Raw genomic sequence first — 19,935 nt, forward strand, 5'->3', positions numbered from 1 at the left:
AAGTCTTGCACTCCGTTAAAGAAATCACAGGGCGGAATCATACGAAAATAGAACACTACATGCACTTATTAAAATTGAAGCTCGCTCTCTCTCTATATATTCATCACTTGACTTTACAGATCCTTGGGTCGTTCCTAATCTAATCCTAAACGCTAAAATAATTTAATTTTTTATTTTAAGATTTCATACGTTTTTGCCGAAAAACTAAATACAACAGCGATAGTTACATTTTTCCCAGTGATTACCCTCGAGCTTTATTGAAAAGATACGCGTTGTTAACTACAGTTAATAATTAAAAGAGAAATCGCCATTATTATCTGTAATCTTTTGCCTTTTATCGGTTAGACGATCCGTTTTTTGAATCGCTTGCTTTTTAAATATCACCACATAGGTTTGAATAATTTTCCAGCCCAAAGACAAGATGGAAAAAGAACGTGGCAGACGTATAACACGCAGAATTAAAAAAAAAAACTTTAACCAAATAATCACTAAAATAAATAAATAATAATATCATATACCAAATCTAACTCTGCGTTCGCATGAGCCTTTTTTACACATCCCAGCAAATTTTCAGTTGTTAATTTTCTGAATAAAAGGAGCAGAAGTAGAAACCCTCTTTCTTTCGATATTATTTATTTGACATAGATATCAGTAAAACAATAGTTCTCTGATTTTATTATCAAGAGATATAAAAGCCTTCACTTATTATTTAATTTTTTTTTTTTTTAATGCAGCAAAATTTTTAGTGGAAAATAAATAAAAATTTTTTCAAGTAAGTAGTTTATGGAAAGCTGCATATCCTTACGAATAAGTCACCAAGTAATACCAAATCGAACCAGACAACGTTTAATACCTCTTACACCAGAAATACATAAGGTTATGATGGATTTCAACGCTTCACGGTGCAGTACGAGCATCCCGGAACAACATTTTTATAATACACTGTCTATAACTAGTTTGGTAAGAGAAGAAGTACAAAATATATTGCATGAGCTCTCCATTCCCGATAAGTTTATACGCAAAGAGGAAATTGACGAACTAATTGAAAAATGCCTTAAGGAAAAGGTAACAATTGTGCAAGAGCAAGAAACAAAATCAACACACGAAAGTGATGCCGATATTAATCAAGAAATAGAAGTTACTCTAGAAATGATGAATGAGAGCGATAAGAACAAATTAATTGTAGAGAACTTTCAAATATTGGAACAACGCATAACCACGCTTGAAGAACGCCTAAACTGTATGCTACAGAATATTCCAAAAACTCGTCATTTGGAAGCACGAAAATTTAAAATAAATACTGACGTTATTGAGAAGGAATTGCGACAAATGATCACTAAAGCTGACATTCCCGCGGCCAAAACTGTGAAAAAGGGCAATGGCGATGAAAATGGACATTCATCAACAGCAGCGCCACCTATAGCAGCGTCTACCTACGATGATATCTATTATGCCCAGCGGGAATATACAATGAATTTGTTAACCTATAAAAAATCTCTCGACAGCTTACAATTAAATGAAAAACCAAAATTAAATCCATTTAAAAAGCCCCTCAATATACAGACGACTTTAAACGAGAATGAGAAATGCAGGCAAAGATCATCATTTTTTAAAACTGAAATGTAAATGCGAAACTGTGTTTGTTAAAAAGCTTTTAATGTTCTTAAAGTAATTGTGTAATAAATCGTAATGAATATATATTTTGAAAAAAGTTACATACTAACATCTTTCAGAACACTATCGCTAGTATTAAACAAAATGTCGTTAACATCACAATCATTTAAACTAAGACGTGCCTTTTCCACCTCAGATAAACTGCTATTGGGGCTATTTACATTATTGAGAGTCCCGCCAGTTGATGTGCTCGCACCCTCTGCTTCTTCGTTGAGTTTCTAGGAAAAACGTCAAGTATACATACGTATTAGTAACGACAATTCTTTATACCAACTAACAACACAAAATAAATATTCTTCTCAACTGTTACTAAATATTCGTTAACAAATCAGCAAAGAGCCACATTAATTTTATATTTTAAAATTAAATGTTGAGACTGTACATTGTCGATAGTTAGAAAGTAGAAATCTTAAATCTATATGAAACGGCCGCTTTAGAGTAAATAAGGCCTCATTGAATATTAAACATTATTATGAATGAACTGAATCTCCCATGCAAATATATCGTCTCTTGTAAATATCTCGCTTTCCGTCGGCCATAATTTTTCCGAATGTCTTTTAGCACAAAATTACCCTTGAGAGGTTGCTTGATTCATGATTCCAAGAATTCCTCTATCTCTTCGAAAACACAATACTCTTGGTATCTAGATTATAGTTAATTTTTTACCTCAAATTTGTCTATTTTTACTAGTTTTTTTCTATACTCCAGCAATTATTAGCTTATTTTCGCTACTTAACGCGCACAGGCGCATTTCGTCCACACTTTGTAAATTTATTTATGAAATATACGGAAAATAAGGAACTTTGTTTGCATAAAACTCTCCACACAATTAAGCAAAATTTGTGTGCATAGTTTTTACTTACCAATTCCTCGTTAACTGTTACATCGTTTACCACGATCTTGGGTAACGAAGGATTTACAACATCCATCGTTACCAAGGGTTCTAAGCGCCCCGACGGACTTGTGCTTATGTTATCAATATTCATTGAAGCATTCTGCACCTTTTTGATAGCAGACAACTTTTTAAAATACGCCAAATTTCTGGCACCATCACTATTACTTTCACAAAAATGCAATTTGTCTACGCGTGTGCAATTTTTCGTATTTAATGGTGTATATGGTGAGCTTTCAAGCGATTTAGCAACATTTTCTATTTCCAGCGCAGTACTTTCTGAACTTTCTTCACTTTTCAGCATCACGTCTACACCAGGGCTAGCTTTTTCGTCATGTACTTTATGGGGCGATGATATCCAATGTTTCAAGTCATTTCTGAACGAGTGATCATCTATTTGCAAAACCCTTTTATATTTTGACGGTTCTCTGTTGATTGATTTTAATAACTTTACAGGATCAATGATTGTTGATGTGTTCACAAAATTCTTTTTGCAGTTTTCCAAATTATCTTCTGAATTATCATCTTGATGCGCCAATCTCGATGGTCCTAGATATATATATGTACATATATATATATATATATTATTTTACATGTAGAAATTCAGTGATTTTAAATATATATCTGCTAAAACATATATGCAAAGATCTTCACAATCGTTGCGAAATCGGGAGAATATAACTAAATAAATCGAAAAATCAAGAGAAATATGTAAAAACCGTATTGACCTTAGGTCACCGCATTCTTGTTGTAAAAAACAGTTTGTGGATATTGACTTCTTTTGTTTTTCGCTCTGCACTGTATAGATACAAACGAAACAAATTGTTTGCATTATGTTAATCAGGCGAAGAGAAATATGTTTAAATACCTACAAGATTTCCTTTCATATGCACGGCATAAGATCTTCCTGTATATATTATATTGTATACATATTCCCTGTTCGAATTAATTAAGAAATATCTAAATTTTTAAGCAGTTATTATAAATAAATTAGTAAATTTTCCTAAATTAATTTGGTTTTTCTATTATCACTCTACTTGCAATGAATATTACTAATGTAACGTCGCCACATGACATTCAAAATTGTGAGGAGAAACATTTCCTACATAGTAAGTATTTGAAATTAAATTGACGAAAATGACAAAAAGGGTTTAATACAATGATATGATGGCGTTATTTTACAGATTCTGTCGACATAAGTATGACAAGTGAGGTGGTACAGCTATCAAAATCGATATGTTTAGTTCATGTAAATCTATAAGTTTGGCTGTGCACGATGCCGAAGATGTCGCCAGTGAATGACATTGGCAACTCCTTGTTATACTCATGCAAAAAAGCTGGGGTAAAAATTCCAAAAGTGTACGGCACGTTTCCCTTCATCAAAAACTTGTAGTAGATTAATAAATACATTTGGGTCTTGCAATAAATATTAAACCGGATAATCACACATGTTAATTAGTAGCTGATGCGAAGCATTTTGCATTTCAATTTCTGAAGCTGAATATATGTTTTAATCCAATAAATTGAATATAACTTATCACGCGTAATAATCCTCCGTAATGGAGCTCCTAATTTTAATATGATTCCAAAATAATTGACCTGAAATTGGTCCTGCGACCTATTCAATATTACTGACAACTTCTTATTTCTTCAACGTCGTTTTGCTGCAATATAAAGTAATTTTGGTGGACTGCATTGTATAATGTCAGATAATAATTGATTGCTATGTGATGAGCAATCTTATGACAAATATAAATTTATATTCGAGATGCACTGCAATTTTACATACAAACCTATATAACTGTCGAAGTTTTCATTATTGCAATGCCCCTTGGCATCAAAAAGAGAGAGACGAAGCTTCCCGCAATTGTCGGGTACATCAAGTCTTATAGGCGGAGTGCATACAAGCATTGGTAGCAAATTGCTTTCCATATTAGGTTTGGTTAAGTTATAATTCGTGGGCGTGGGGGTGCTAGGTTTCTTTTTGCCATAGTTGATCTTTTTCTGGAATTCTGTGAGATGGGATCCCATTTGCAGTAATTCGTGCTGCAAACCATTTAACTTATTTACGGTTGCTTCTGTCGGATATGGTGCGTTGTGAAAATGAGACAATTGCAATTGGATAGATTCATGCATACAATTGTACTTAGAAATCAAATCGTTGATATTGATTTCATCTTCAATTTTTGCAGCTACGGAAAATTATATTATTGCACTGTAAATTATTATATCCGTCTACATTTTGTGCTTACCATTTGCCAGTTTGAATTCTGGTATTTCACCAGGCAATTGTTCATACAAACATTCCGTATTTTTTTTAGAGGTTCTTTCTTTAGAATGAAACTGTTCAAAAACTTGATAAGCTTCCGAAATCCTTTCTTGCATTTTTAATACATTAGAACGTTTAGTGCTGAATTTCGCTTCGTATAGCAACTGTACATTGGCTTGAAATTTTTGCAGAAAATTTTCACTTAACAGGATTTCCACACTGCACCCTGTCTCGGTTGCTAATAGATCCAATTGCTTATGAATGAGACTACTCTTCTTGGCCAATATATCATTGACTTCGCTAGCAGTCTTTAGATAGGCCGATACGTATTCTTTAAAGAAAATATCCTTTTTAATAAGAGTTCCTATATCGGCTTTGGCCATATTTTGTTTGGGTACATCCAAGTTTACACATAAGTATTTCTCTTTCTGTTTAATCAATTCGCTGGTAATGAAATTTATGAATCCCAGCAAAAATTTAATGAATTTCACTCCACCTGGCATCACCACTAAATACGATTTAATGCCACTCCAATTTAATTGGTATTTTTCGTTTATGAATTTTAAGTAATCAACAGTGCTTGTGCGAAAGATCGCTTCCGATTTTTTGTCTGTGATTGGCCAAAAGAATCGTTTCTTGAATTCTGCAGCATCGAAAACTCGAAATAAGTATGACATGATTTCAAAGAAAGCATGTTGATTAACCTTAAGAAACATTTCATCAGACAAACATTTGCGTACATCTTCACTACCCGGATACAATAATGTTAAACCCAACAATTTTTGATAGAGTATTATACATAATTCCTTTTCTTCTGCCCGATAAGGTGCAATTATTGAACGATCCATGTTATGTTTCTAACAATAACAATTGTACGATATCGACGAACACAAAATACTGAATAGCCCGCCCAAACTTTGCAAATAATAATAAACATCGCTGAGTAGATTAAGCAGTGAAATTAACCATCCAATTAACTCCATAAAGACTTGGAACAAATGAAAAGAAAATATTATCGGAACGTTTAATCCCTGCGCGAAAATTTTCAACCATCTCAGTTAAGTTTTCAAACAAATTTATAATGGCAAAGTCCTAGAAATTGTTCCATTTTCAATCGAATCCGCTCAAGATGGGACTAACAATTGTGAAACCTCTATGAGAAGAAAAATTGTTATGAAAACTTTTCAACTCAATATTCTATGCAGTAATTTTTGAATGTTCTTTTAAACATATTTTCACAGGGATGTATGGAGTGTCACATAAATTACTTTAAAGCTTTAAGAAAAATCGTGCGCTTCTTATAAATAGGAGATTTTGTTCAAAATTTAGAGTATTTCTAATAATAAGCGTTGGATAATTCCAATAACTTGGAAAAGTTGTTTTCACGCTATTAACATTATCATATCATTCATTGATAGTCGATTTTTTTTAAATTTGTCTACGACGACGTGTCACGCCTTAAGAATTTCATTAAACGGCTACTGAATCAATTGGAATTATTTGGAACACTGAAACGCATTCGGATTAAAGCGATGTATTTCAATGTTTTTAAAATGCTGAAGATGAAAATAATTTCAATTTTCTTTATTCCTATCAATAATAATCAACGGTAAGCATGGTTGTCTTCGCAGAACACAATTTTGTGCTTGACGGTTCGATATACACTGCAAAAAAAAAAAAAAAAAAAAATGTATATAAATAAATAAATAAATAAATAATCTGTCTGTGGCGTGAATCAAAGAAAATAGAAGTTGGACTGCTTTATTGAGCTAAACCATTAAAAGTATTATTCGACGTGGGTTTAAGTTAGCGGGCATGAGGCGACAATTTTATACAAAATCAAAATTTATTTATTCCACAAGCTTTGAGGATCTTGAAACTTCAAGTAATCCAGAAAAGGATGAAGACGATTACACATCCAGCAGTTTCGATCGTAGTTCTGTAGATTCCATTCCTTGGACTGATGATGCTATAAAACTCAATAGTTTAGAATGGGAAAAAATTGAAAGAATGCTCAGAGGTGTTGAGGAAGTGACAGGTGATGAAGATTTGCGCAATGAGATTTCGGATTGGCAAAGAAAATTTCCACATTTTGTGTCTGGCATAAGAGAAGGGAATTTATGCCAGCTTGGGGCTGACGCTACCAGCGCCGAATCTGTCGCTACTCTAAAATTAATTTCGGATGAAGAGGATGACTATAAAGTAAAAGGAGGGCAATGCATTCAGGAATATTCTTCTGAAGCTGAAGATCTAAGCTTCACTCCTTCGCCTTTGTATGGAGCATCTTCAGAAGACATTAATATTTTGAAATTGTTTGAAGACTTTACATTAAATGCGGTGCCTTATACTCAACGTGAAAATATCAGGAAGCCTTATAATAATCAGCCGGCATATTCGAAAAGGACACCTGCTTCTCCTGCTGGGCGAAATCATTTGCGAATGCCTCCTATTTTAAATGTGTTAGAGAGTACATGCAGATTTCGAAAATTAGCTAAAAATAAAAATCAGAGTTTCGTACAACTGACTCAAGTAAATCATGCACAATCAGCTATAATAAGACAAAACGAAGAAATTAGAGGCAATCACACACGTCACTCAGCTTGGCACATGCCGTTATTAGCGAACCGTTTTTTCAGTAAACGAAATTCTCTTATACTACCTACCATTTCAACTATACAACAAAAAGAAGTTCAACAATGTATTAGTAAGCCTACAACTACAACGGATAGAGATGGACTGGCCTTTAGTCTTAATAAATCATCAGCAAATGTTAAGTCATTCACACCGAATTTTAATTACCATTCTCAGAGCTCTCATACACGAAATCATATATTATCAAGATTTCCAATACCATCTTCAAGCCAATCAAATTCATCGAGCTCCTTACGATCAGCTTCGGCAGCTTCTCAATATCTGAAACCGTCCTTTAATGGCTTATACTTGCCATATAGTGCCTACAAATTCAAAACTTTTAAATAGCTAAGTATAAATTACTTTTTAGCAAAATAATAAAGTATTTTTATAAAACAGTTTAAGCAGAATTTTTCCATACACATTTCCGGACAAAGCCAAACATATATATATATATGAGTAGGATACATATTTTTTGATAATTTTGAAATTAGGCCTTCAACTATCTCTCAGCAATAATATCGTAAATTAATTCTTTTCGAAACATTTTCTTCTACCTTCCTCCACTGGTCCAATATGATTATGTGATATTTTTATAATTATGTTTCTGGTCAGATATATTTCGAGATCGCTCTTATATTGTTAATGATAACATTTATTGAGCAAATAAGCATATTAACACGAATAATCTTCGACGAATTTTCTGATTTCTTTATCTTTTTATTGTTTAACAAAAAAAGAAAAAAAGAAAAAAAAGAAAAATGCGTATACAAAGTAAAACAACTATTTTCTTTTTTTTTAGAAGGCAAATACACATATAATCATTTACAAGAAGGAGTGCGTTCCGTCATTTGATTTGTCGCTTATATATTTTGCTTTTATATTCGGAAAACTTTACTTTCTTTCAAAGCACTCTATGTCGGCAACGTTTAATACCGATATTGCTTTTTCAATGTTGTAAAGAACTAATGAAATACTTTGTTTCATTTGTGCTTTCTTTTGGTAGAAAGGCGTGATACACTAACAAACTCTTAGTGCTTCAGACGGAGTTATCATTACACATAAAATATTACACATTAAAATTATCCAAACGTAATCTTCCTTCATTTTCAGTTAGATATAACAAATCTGAAAAGACTTGTTCCGATATCAATTCTTCGACACGTTCAAACATCTGAAAGAAATTAGACTTAATTAAAAAGTTATCAAGCGTAAGTGCGATGATTAATCTCACTCCTTTGGCTCTATGCTTAGACAGTGCATTTGAGTTTTTAAAGTTGGGTCCAAAATTTATACTAACTGTGGCATTTCTATGTATAGATATGGAAGGATAATATGAGCCAGCATATATATCGGTGAAAGCAATGCCCTGCGATTGACCGTTTTTAAAAAATTCTATTTTACTGCCCCGAAGAACATTTAAATTGTCTGAAGTCTCTTGAACGTTATCTTTATCCTCATAATACAGGTGAGATTTGAATTTCACTAGAGGCTGAAATTGGTCCGCATAAGTAAGTACAACAATATGAGACTTTTACTGCTTACTCGATCTTTGAAAGTATTCGGCAGATAGTTTACACCTTTTTCTTCCGGCAAATCGATTAAGAATCCCAAAATGTCACCCTCGACGTAAGAATCACTGTAGTGTTTCCCAGAGCTCTCGCTAAATCGTGTACCTTTACGAGAACGCCAGGAATACCCAAACTTATCATAACCTAAAGGAGCTTGAAGATTTCCATACTCCTGACCCCAACCTATGCGAGTTGCCGAACCCTCCGGGAGCTCTTCAATTGTTACTTCAAAATACCAACACCCCCGATTTACAGCTACAAAAAAAAGTATAGTCATTTAATTTATGCTGCGAATTTTCTTTTCTAATGCAGGAGAAAAATGAGAATGCTTACAATGTGTGGCTCGGACCATACAGTAGCCCTTCTCGCCGGTTACCGCTAGGCGATCCTCGGATATTTTTAATTGTGGAGCCCGATCATGCAATGCTAACAACACATTGTTTGGAACCAAAGTACGATACAGCCAACCAGGTATTGGTTTACCGGCCCAATCGGCAGACTCATCGAACTCTTGACGAAAAGGGGCATGAGGATCGGGTTCTGCTAATATGTAACGATAACCGTCTTTATTAAAGGGATGCTCCAACGGGTAACCATGTGCCGGTAGTTTGACGGCTGTTATATCAGAGCTTGGGCGCCCTTTTTTACCTGTTGGGCCTGTATCTGAACTTAGAAACTTTCTCTTATTCTGTCGACTATTTTTCGAAAGATTAGCTAAAACGAGAGATTCAATATTTACAAAAAAAAAAAAGAAAAAGCAGAAATCAACAGAAATGTACGCCGGATGCTCTACAGTCTTATGAAGCATATATCTCAAGTTTGTCATTTCCGTCCACGCTTATTTATAAGTGACGTTTGTGATAAATACATACGTTCTTCGTCGCGCGTAGATTTATTTTCCATTTTCATTCAGGTACAAAAAATTGTAGTTAAAATAAAAACTCGTCAAAAATTGCAAAAAAAAAACTATATATCGTATTTGATCTTTACATAAAGCTCCATAGAATAACAATTAGACAAAATGGTTGCATCCATAAAAATATGTGAAAATTTTTGTAAATTGTCGCACAATTATGGCAACAATCAAGCTTCAACAATAAGCACTGTACACTTTCTATGTTAACAACACAATGCGAATTCGTTGCGATGGGGGGTTATTGTACATGTTGACCACTCGCCACTTTACTGCAACAGCTGTAATTCTAATTAAATTTACCATAGAATATATAAAAAGCTGATAATAGCAATGTGGAGATGTGCAACACTTTAAAATTGGCAACTCTTCTATATACTGACTTCCATAGAATATCGGATTGAAAAGCAGTAAATACCTTAAGAGAGCATGGAATAATATAAGTGATCGCTTATAAGACACGGTCTTGAAAATCAATTATCTAAATTGCTTATTGCTCACTTTAAGAAGCATTCGAAAGTAATAAAAAATTTATACTAAAATTTAAAACTTATGAAATTTCATATACACCAACGCAAGTGAATGCAGCAGATTTGTACGTTTAACTCTTAACTTTTGGAAGTACAGGTGGAAAATTTGATAAGCCATAAAATTTTGTGTCGACTTTGACATGTGCGTCTGTCTCTTGCTTATTTTGTAACCAGAGCAAAAATTTGGGTTGGAAAGCTAAGGTTTAAATCAAATATAAGATTGTATCAAATAATTCTCAACTCCTTCTCGCCCATATTGGCAATGGCCAAAAAAGCTTATAATACTTAAGCGATACCGATACAGAACTTGCTGCGATTAGAAATCTGATATGCCGGCAATTAGTGAAGTACTTTGCGATCATTTCTTAGCTTTTGATGGTAGTCGTTCGCCTAAATTCGCCTTAGCATAAAACATATATCAGTTTTTTTATTTATTACACCATATTGCATACAGAATATACTTCACTATTTGCGAAGGCCATATACTGATATCGTCCCCGTTAATAACCTTTAAAAAGGTTTTTGGTGAAAGTTAACTTAATTTAATTTATGAATTGGCCCATTTGCGGCTGCCGAATTTCCGAACTTTTAAAAGTACATATAAAACGACACATATTTCATTAATAGTTGATAGTATAAAAAACATGACATAACACCATAACATCAGTATATTATCCCGACAAGCCCCAGCCTCATAATTGTATACGGACGGACTTCAATGAAATTAAACTAAATTTCACATAAAGCGTTATTAATTACCTTGAGCATACCCATCCCCGGCAAATCTAAGAGCGCAGCCTTTTCCAATCGACTCATAGTTCGGTTTAATCTGTCTTAAATCTTGAGAAACTAAACCAAACATGAGCCCATCATCGGCATTCTCTTCATATGTGAAAAGAGTTTTAACATCTTTTAATAAGGAGCGTTGAACTGTGGAATACCTAAAAGAAAATTCAAATTAATGCCCTGCCAAAGAAATAGTAATTGATTTCGTTGATAAAAACCATAATTTTTAAAAGTTATTTAAGTCTTTTCCATGCAGTACACTTTTGATAAATTCTTACACGCCTAAACTTTCATATCATATGGGAAATATAGATATTACGTGCACACTATAATCCTACAACATTCGTTTTTCTTTTTGTAAATATTTCAGCATTCACAGACAGAGTACTTTTTCTTCATATTATTTTCCTTAAACAATAAAGTAGCATAACAGACACCTTAGTTGTTAATTGTACTTTCACTATTGAAACCTTCATAATGTTTGTGGTATACGTTACCATGATTGTGTAACCCTCCTCGGCATAGTAGTCATACTCTCCCAATTTTGTTCAATAAAGGGAATTATTTCCTTATCCTTGCTAAATATAATTTTCGCTCTCCCATCTTTTATTGAGTTTTGCTGTAAATTAGCTATGGCAGTCTGGCACATCTGCTGTATAGCTGAAACGTAATATTTTTTAAATAATGCTTTATTTCTATATAAGAATTTTTGTTTATACTAGCTTGGCTTCTTCTAAAGTTTTCTAAACCGTTATGAGAACAATTTTTGCACAGAAAAATATAATTGCTGATAAGCGGTACAAGCCTTCCCAATTGATAGCCGATGCACGATTCATGGATCCATGATCTGCAGTTAATGCAAAGCAATTCAATGATATTCAAATTGCGATCTTTACCGCTAGTTTAAATTTAGAATTTTAGTTAAACATTTATGTATACATTATGATTTGTTTGTGTGTGTTTACCAATAACAATTGCCGGCTTTTTCTTCTTCATTCACATTATTTTGCTCAATAACCGAATTTCTTGCTGGGCCACTAGTCTGCGAATTATTTTCGCAATTCCCTTCTTCCATAATAATAGCGACTAGAATGAATGATAATATATTTTATGATGAATGCTCCTACATAAACAACCCCGAGAATATTTGAAATTCATTAATGAAAAGATATTGAAAGACCAAATGTGTACAGACTGTTCTTTTTTTTGACATTTCTTGGCATATAAACAATATTGGCAATTGACACTGTGAATTACAAAGAATACATTTTCACTATTATTGCAACTCTGTATGTGGACTTGGCGCTTCTTACCTATCTTGCTATGCTATGTTTCCATGTCATTGTTTCTGCTATGTCTAATTACAAAATACGTTGAAAATAAACATCTCTATAAGTCATAAATAATTGTACAAATTTACTTAAGAATTAAAGGGCGCCAATACAATAAAATTTCGATCTATCTTTTCTTGGTAAAATAAATTGCAGGCTTGCATTTTTAAGTATATATATTTAACGTAGAGTAGAAAAGTACATAAATCAAAGAGTAAAGAAAAAAGAAGCAGAAAACAAGACCGAAAAGGAAATTTATTGACGCCATATTGGAAAATGACACCAAACGAATGCTTTGCGTTCTTCTTAAGCGCATGCATTGTATAATATAACGTTCTCCATTGAAGAATATTTTTTAAAGGGGACATGACATTTCTTACCGTATAGCTTTTAATAAGAAATAATTTACATATGAGAAATGTGGCATGAAGCTCGCAAACAGGAACGTCGTATACGCGGCCTTATTGTTGACTACAGGTATGGATTTCGTATATCTCCGCTTAACATTCAATGGTAACAGTAAAATAAATTCTTACAGGCGTCGTGCCGAACGGCGGCAAGACTTTTATGAGAAAATTGTAAGTTTTTCGGCGGCTCTTACATCCTAATGAAGCCTTCTTGTTGTTGATTGTTTTTCTTTTTTTTTTCTTATAGCAAGCAGATCCGACACAGTTTATCCAGATTCATGGTAGACGGTGCAAGATACACTTGGATCCTGGAGTAGCGGCTGCCGGCGACGGAGCCGCTATAATGCAAGTGATATTGATTTATGAGATTGTCTTTACAAAACAAGAATTTATTCCTTTATATAATTTTTTTAAATATAAAAAAAATTTGCGCAACCTCTCGGTATTCTTGGATTTATAGAGTCGTCTTTCTTGTTTTTTTTTATCACCTTTAAGCTAATTGACAATTTTTTCTAAAGATTTATTTTCTTCTTTATAGAGTCCCATGGCAAGGGCAGCAAGACAATCTCATCGACCGTTTTGACGTAAGAGCTCATTTGGACTACATATCACCAGTTGCGAGGACTTCAGACAACCACGCAGAACTAACTCAAGAAGAACGTCAATGCAATTATGAACGCTATAGAATTCTGGCACAGAATGATTTCCTTAATATCACCGAAGATAAATTTTTACACCAACTTTTTCTTGAAGAGCAATTTGGTGCTAATGCAACACCTGAGAGTCAAGCCGCCCAAGGCAAAAAAAAAACTCAAAAATCGGGTGCTGCGATTGGATATTCATATGACGATGCTGGGGACAACATAAGTGAAACTCAACTTTTCAGTCATTTACATCATCCTGTTGGCGGTACCAGTTCGCATGTAGGCGGGAGCTTGAAAAAGACTGACAACGATTCTGAAACAGAATCAGATTCTGATATAGATATGGACGTCTCTATAGACATAACTAAATTGGATACATCACAGGCTCATGAGTTAAACGCTTGTGGTCGTAACTATGGAATGCTTAGTAACGATTTCTACTCTTATCTCACGAAGGACATGGACGAGGCAGATGCTTTGCGTATAGCTCGGGAAGAACAACGGGAGAAAATGTTGCTAAGTGGACGCAAATCCCGTAGAGAAAGAAAAGCGCAAAAAGAACGACGTATAGCAAATCGACCATTTAGTCCTCCTAGTTATGCAGCCAAGGAAGATAAAACCGAAAAGACCGAAGAAAGCGATTCTCGATCACCTTCTCCTGTTGATACTACGGAAAAAATAACTTATATCACTTCTTTTGGTGGTGAAGATGAGTTGCAACCGCATTCCAAAATATCCATTAACTTGCCTAAGAAATCACTTGCCTTAAGCTCTTCCGGCGGAGGGACCGAGGCTAGCACTTCGTTAGGCCATAGCCGTGCTACTTACGCTGATAAAGTAAAAGAGAATTTAGAAAAGCTGAAAATTCTTACTGAAAGTTCAAAAAATCCTCGGCGGCGGGATGGAAGTCGAAGTCGCAGTTATACTCGATCTTGTAGATCTTCTCAGAGATCAAGTTCTAGCAGTTATACACGCCGAAAACTTCGTAGAGACAATAGAAGGTCGCGATCCCGCAATAAACTGCGCTCACGTACACGATCGAAATCTAGAAGTAGGATCATGCCAAAGAGAGGTCGAAACATGCATGCAAGATCGAGAACGCGATCTAGATCTAGGCAAAGACGCTACCATAATCGTTCTTCATCTAGCGATTCTACGACCACATTACGTTCGAGATCTAGTTCAAGATCAATCAGATGTCAAAAAGAAAGACTTTTGCAAATGCCTAAATCACGTATTAAAAGAACATCACGTAGTACTGAAAGAAGTAAAGCTGTATCATGGAAAAAATCTCCAGTAAAGAATAAACCGGACGTAAATGCTCCACAACCTGAGGCTGTGACTCAGAAGCCAGTGGTAACGTGCGCGAAGAATATATCAACATTTACGGAGTTAACAGCTACTACAGTTCCCTCCGAGCCAGCAATAGAGATTATCGTGCCTCCACCGCCCCCCTTAAAGCGCTATTATGGACGTAAACGTGACCAGTATTCATCTTCGTCGATGTCTGATTCGGATTCTAATAAAGAAAGATGTAGTAATATTGAAAAAAGCCAAGATTGCCCCGAATCGTTAGATATAGACACTACGTAAGTGAATCGAGGACTTAGATGTTTGTGGTAAAGTTGAGCCACCTTTTTAGCCTTAAAAGTTCATTTCACAGAATTTTAAATGAATAATGGTTTTTTTTTTTTTTAGCTCTGAAAAATCAAATCCTCTGATGTCGAACATAGTGCAAACGGCGGATAAGTCAGCAGGCAAATATAGCACAATTTCGTCCAATGTATCGTCACATAGTAATGCTTTCGAAATCAAAGTCAGTAAGAACCACAGAACTATTTTACTGCCTCACAACAACACAAAAAGTGGACATCGTATAAATAGCGAAATTAACGACTCCAAATCCCAACAAACGATTCACATTTATTTTGAAATCCTCGAATGAACTTTTTGACGTGATTTGATTTTCAAACCTCAATTCTAAACTAATTTTTTCTGCTCTTTTAATTTATTTTGACATTTTCTTTTTGTATGGTTTTATATGCGGACTAATAGGACGATTTAATTTCATACATTCTTGAGCAATTCTAAATGAGTTTGAACGATTTCTTGCAGGGTTCCTTTGGAGGTGGACGATTAAATTTGCGTGAGCGTCTCAAACGTAAAATGCAAAATTTGCTTAATAAGCAATGTAAGCCAGTGTAGAGTGACACCAATTTTATATTCATTACTAAAAAGAACAATAACTAATGTTTTGATGTACATTACAGATAAAGCAGATAAAAAGGCCGAAATTGAGAAAACGGAACGAGAGAAGCAACAGCAACAAGAAAGAGAAGAGGAAATGCGTGAATTAGCGCTTAAGTTAAGGAGAAGGTAATGTCGAGCAAATCATATTGCAGTATAAATTAAATTTAAATGATCAAATACGTAATGTCCACAGACAAAGAGAATTACGCCATCGCCACGGTTCTCCGAACAGTGCTGGGTCAGAAAGTGGCACTTCCGATGTTTTAGGTAAAGATGAACGCAGCAAATCCCGCAGCATTGAGCAAGGTAAACGTTATAGTCATGAACGCAAAATAGTGACGAAACGCACTCAAAGTCGTGAACGCCGTCGTTCAAGAAGCAGAAGCCCGTTGCACCGTCGAACTAGTCGTTATACGAGATCACGTTCACACTCGCATAGTAGACGTAGCGATTCTCGAAGGAGACGCCTTAGTGCCTCACACGCGCGCCGTCAACCAGAATCGAAATGCGAGCATTCAACTAATTATGGCAGTGGGCGTTCTCATCACGAAGATCGAAGTACATTGTCTACTCGTTCAAGAGTCGACCGTGATAAACGCGGTGAGGAAGAGAGCGGGAGACGACGTTGGGAACGATCAAGGTCAGGTAGGAAAGGCTGTGAACCCGAACAATCAGTAAGACATGGTGGTGAAAGGAGCCGTCATCGACGATCCTCCCAACGCACTCTTCATTCATCTTCCACGACTACTGATAAAAGCAATCCGGCTGGTGCTGGAAGTAGTCGTAGCCGTGTTACAATTTCTGCTCCACCAAAATTAAAAAAATTGGTGGATTATTAGTGAACTTTTTATAGATTATATTAATTGTTGAAATTTTTCTACCTATAAATGCTGTTTTAATTAACATTTACTTAAAAATAAGGAAGTAGGAAATTAGGTTAAGCTGGAATGCTCATATTTCTATATTGCACCAATTTTGCCCGTTGATATATTGAAGAATTGGGGTTCTTCGTGCGTTCCATATATTAGTGACAGGGATACGAGACTTCAGTTTATGGCTTAAAGAGTTTTTACAGTTTTTACTTAAAACGATGAGACAGCAAGGGTGGTGTAAACAACGCGCCCTTTTTTCAAGTAAAGCAGAAACATATTGCGATTGTTTATGGATATGTGAATAAGTAAACCGTTTTGTTTTCTGACATTCCACGTTATATGACATCTCTTTATCCGTTTTATTATTTTCAAATCAAATCGACTTGCATGTTGAATAAGAAGAAGAGGAAGGTTTGTTATCATTGAGCGTCTTCAACGCTACTTTTTACCTTACTCAGAGAAATCGCTGATGAATTTTTTAAATCCACGTCTAGCATTCAATGGTAAGTGTTTGCAAAAAAAAAAAAAATCTTGCGCTGTTTAATAATATATTTAATTTACAGGTTTTCGTTTGCAACGAATAAATATGAGTGGAGTGTCTAAAATGAAAGGGCCTGTTCAGGAAGCAATTTATTGCGTTTTGAAAGAGCGATTCGAACCTGTCCACCTTGAAGTGGTTAACGAATCGTATATGCATAATGTGCCAAAGGGAGCAGAGACACATTTTAAAGTTTTTGTGGTGTCCAATAAATTTGAAGAGCTATCCTTACTTAAGGTATATAATTTGTTTTAAATTAAAGAGGATCGAACGACCTTAAATCAATCCTTCTCTTGCAGCTCCTATAATAAATAGGAATAAATTATTTGTTTTTTTTTTTTGGGTTTGTTGAGATTAACTCGACTAAAGCAATAATGATGACTTATATGTCACACACACACAAAAAAATTCTGCGAAATAGTTGAAGGGAAAGAATTTTCCTTTTTTGCAATTTTAAAAATGTGAACTATCACCAAAGTTAACGGTCACTCTACTAAAACAGTTTAAACGTTCGTAGTTGAACGTATGTACAATTATCATTGTACATTATGTATAAAAGCGTATTAACGATCGAGTTCTTATATGTAATTGTAATACGAATAATACGAAGTTACGTAGAGTTCATTCAGTAAATTTATTCCTTTGCCCAGACTTGTTTAGCAGAGCTTTTGAAACACCTTTGTTCTTAAGATAGAATTTTTTGATATTATGACCCATACCAGATTTGTTGTATCATTTGCTGTGAAATAAAATTTTCATTTCAGCGCCATCGATTAATTAACGAAGCAATTAAAGAAAAGTTATCGGGAAATTTTATTCACGCTCTTTCTATAGAAGCTAAAGCACCGCAACAATGGAATGTCAATGACGTTTTAGATCCTAGCCCAACTTGCCTTGGTGGATTTGGAAAGTAAATTAATTTAATAGTTCTCGCAATTCCGTTGTGTTTTATTTCGAAATGTATAACGTTTTAAAATATATAAATATATATATATTTTAAATGGAAAGATAAAATAAGTAACATAATCCTTTTCATGAAAATGATAAGCTTTCCACATTTGTACGCGCCGACATTATGACATCATTTATACCCACACCGTCATAAGCTGCCCCACAAACCGATAAGGATAATTTGTAATGTTGAATATAACGTCTTATACCTTCAACTACTTGCTTATGACCAACATTGTACTGCGGTATGCATTTCTCTAATATATGCACTCTTGAAAATCTTGGTTCTTGGCAAATTCCTAATATATCTTCAACTTCTTTCAAGGCTATATCCAATAGGTCTTTTTTTGTAGGGTTTTGTCCAAAGTATTCTTCAAACCATTTCCCGCCCATCATAACGGTAAGTACTGTGTTTTCTCCCATTTCAAAACAACAGCTATCGAATATTACACCCAAAATCGGTCTGCGCTCAACAGGTGGGACTAGAAAACCGAATGCACGCTGTGGTAAAAGATTATCTGTACAGTATTGCAAATTGACCACAGCAACGTTTACATAGGGTATCGCTAGAAGTTGGCCAGCTAAGCCCGGGTGTTGGTCTTTCACGCAAGCTGCAAGCCTATAGCTAGGCAAACTACTAATGACATGTTCTGCAAGTAACAGAGTATCTTTAATTTTTAAGCGAACGCCATCGTCGCTGAAAAGTATTTTACTACATTCGGAAGATAAGTTGATTTCAGTGTTTCGTGAGCGTAAATATGCTTCTAAAGCTTTAGGTAATGTTTCTAAGCCATCGTTAAGACGATACATGCTCCATCCCTCTTTAACGGCCCGTTGGTAAAGCGAAGGCATATTCTCGGCAAAGATCCCAGGAGAATTTATATGAGCGTCTCGTACTTCTTTGCGTCCTATTAGTTTACTTAGAAAAAAGCCTTTTACAACACCGCCATACTGTTGTTCTGTTTCGAAGATATCATTCATTAAAAAACGCACGCTTATCTCTTTAGCGTCCCCGGCACATATGCCACAAATCATTGGACTTATAGCGTAATCAGCGAGTTCAGAGCCGAATCTCCTTTTTACGAAACTATATATGGACTCATCTCCGTATTTGATCTTTTTACTGCTTGCACGTAAATCGTGAAATAAAGCCGTATAAAGTGGCTTGCTAAATGGCGGCCTTGTTGCAAATATTCCACCCAAGTTATTTGGTAGCAGACAAAGCTCGCCTTTGGCATAAATCAGTCGATTTTTGGCTGCAATATGTGTTGATTTAATAGATTCGACAGGTAATTGCAGATCTTCTATCATTTCTAAAGTATTGGCACCTGCCACTCCTCTAGGTCTAATTGTTCTTGGTCCCGATTCAAATATAAAATCTTTATCTTTATGATTTTCAGTTCGGATCCAGCCTCCTAACCGATTTGAAGATTCAAATATTGCAGCTGGCTTCCCAAATCTCTTTAATAGATAATATCCTGTGGAAAGTCCACTTAATCCTCCACCCAAAACAATCACCATTTTCAACAAGACAACTACTTCTTTTAAAATATATTCTAAACAAAATTTGCTATTAATAAAACATAAAAAATTTAAACTTGATATTTGTCAGCCAAACAGAGATGCCACTACACAGATTTCTTTCATCAGAGAGGCGACTGCATCGCCGTAAGATA

General features: G+C 34.8%; 7 protein-coding genes across 9 annotated transcripts; 4 read left to right on the forward strand and 3 right to left on the reverse strand.

Annotated features, from left to right (window-relative positions):
* The first annotated feature begins 774 nt into the window (after nt 1–774).
* LOC119634788 lies at nt 775–1,706 on the forward strand. Its single transcript, XM_038029160.1, has one exon. It carries the CDS (start codon nt 784–786, stop codon nt 1,624–1,626), a length of 843 nt encoding a protein of 280 aa, XP_037885088.1. The 5' UTR covers nt 775–783; the 3' UTR covers nt 1,627–1,706.
* LOC119634787 (augmin complex subunit dgt6) lies at nt 1,657–5,715 on the reverse strand. 2 transcript variants are annotated; one of them, XM_038029158.1, is made up of 4 exons: nt 4,819–5,715; nt 4,360–4,758; nt 2,538–3,115; nt 1,657–1,892 (listed from the first exon to the last, which is right to left on the reverse strand). In XM_038029158.1, the coding sequence occupies exons 1-4, from the start codon at nt 5,681–5,683 to the stop codon at nt 1,713–1,715; spliced, it is 2,022 nt and encodes a 673-aa protein (XP_037885086.1). In that variant the 5' UTR covers nt 5,684–5,715; the 3' UTR covers nt 1,657–1,712. The 2 variants fall into 2 exon arrangements, with proteins under 2 accessions (XP_037885086.1, XP_037885087.1); XM_038029159.1 differs by lacking the exon at nt 1,657–1,892 and adding an exon at nt 2,042–2,435.
* An 814-nt stretch (nt 5,716–6,529) lies between these two features.
* Nucleotides 6,530–7,839, forward strand: LOC119634887. The gene has a single exon (XM_038029302.1). The coding sequence runs from the start codon at nt 6,651–6,653 to the stop codon at nt 7,812–7,814; it is 1,164 nt and encodes a 387-aa protein (XP_037885230.1). The 5' UTR covers nt 6,530–6,650; the 3' UTR covers nt 7,815–7,839.
* A 381-nt stretch (nt 7,840–8,220) lies between these two features.
* LOC119634801 (set1/Ash2 histone methyltransferase complex subunit ASH2) lies at nt 8,221–12,420 on the reverse strand. 2 transcript variants are annotated; one of them, XM_038029187.1, is made up of 8 exons: nt 12,232–12,420; nt 11,986–12,164; nt 11,764–11,926; nt 11,240–11,421; nt 9,371–9,751; nt 9,012–9,292; nt 8,701–8,958; nt 8,221–8,640 (listed from the first exon to the last, which is right to left on the reverse strand). In XM_038029187.1, the coding sequence occupies exons 1-8, from the start codon at nt 12,339–12,341 to the stop codon at nt 8,536–8,538; spliced, it is 1,659 nt and encodes a 552-aa protein (XP_037885115.1). In that variant the 5' UTR covers nt 12,342–12,420; the 3' UTR covers nt 8,221–8,535. The 2 variants fall into 2 exon arrangements, with proteins under 2 accessions (XP_037885115.1, XP_037885116.1); XM_038029188.1 differs by lacking the exons at nt 11,240–11,421; nt 11,764–11,926; nt 11,986–12,164; nt 12,232–12,420 and adding an exon at nt 9,910–10,193.
* A 444-nt stretch (nt 12,421–12,864) lies between these two features.
* On the forward strand, nt 12,865–16,786 carry LOC119634948 (CLK4-associating serine/arginine rich protein). Its single transcript, XM_038029392.1, has 8 exons — nt 12,865–13,074; nt 13,136–13,175; nt 13,252–13,349; nt 13,543–15,237; nt 15,347–15,464; nt 15,764–15,839; nt 15,919–16,024; nt 16,092–16,786. Exons 1-8 carry the CDS (start codon nt 13,016–13,018, stop codon nt 16,735–16,737), a joined length of 2,838 nt encoding a protein of 945 aa, XP_037885320.1. The 5' UTR covers nt 12,865–13,015; the 3' UTR covers nt 16,738–16,786.
* A 394-nt stretch (nt 16,787–17,180) lies between these two features.
* LOC119634808 (bolA-like protein DDB_G0274169) lies at nt 17,181–18,273 on the forward strand. Its single transcript, XM_038029200.1, has 3 exons — nt 17,181–17,273; nt 17,334–17,545; nt 18,073–18,273. Exons 1-3 carry the CDS (start codon nt 17,240–17,242, stop codon nt 18,220–18,222), a joined length of 396 nt encoding a protein of 131 aa, XP_037885128.1. The 5' UTR covers nt 17,181–17,239; the 3' UTR covers nt 18,223–18,273.
* Nucleotides 18,274–18,324: 51 nt separating this feature from the next.
* On the reverse strand, nt 18,325–19,883 carry LOC119634807 (protoporphyrinogen oxidase). Its single transcript, XM_038029199.1, has one exon. It carries the CDS (start codon nt 19,778–19,780, stop codon nt 18,341–18,343), a length of 1,440 nt encoding a protein of 479 aa, XP_037885127.1. The 5' UTR covers nt 19,781–19,883; the 3' UTR covers nt 18,325–18,340.
* Between the last annotated feature and the right edge of the window lie 52 nt (nt 19,884–19,935).

Source organism: Glossina fuscipes, unplaced genomic scaffold, assembly GCF_014805625.2.
Source record: "Glossina fuscipes isolate IAEA_lab_2018 unplaced genomic scaffold, Yale_Gfus_2 3, whole genome shotgun sequence".
In the NCBI taxonomy this organism is placed as follows: Eukaryota; Metazoa; Arthropoda; class Insecta; order Diptera; family Glossinidae; genus Glossina; species Glossina fuscipes.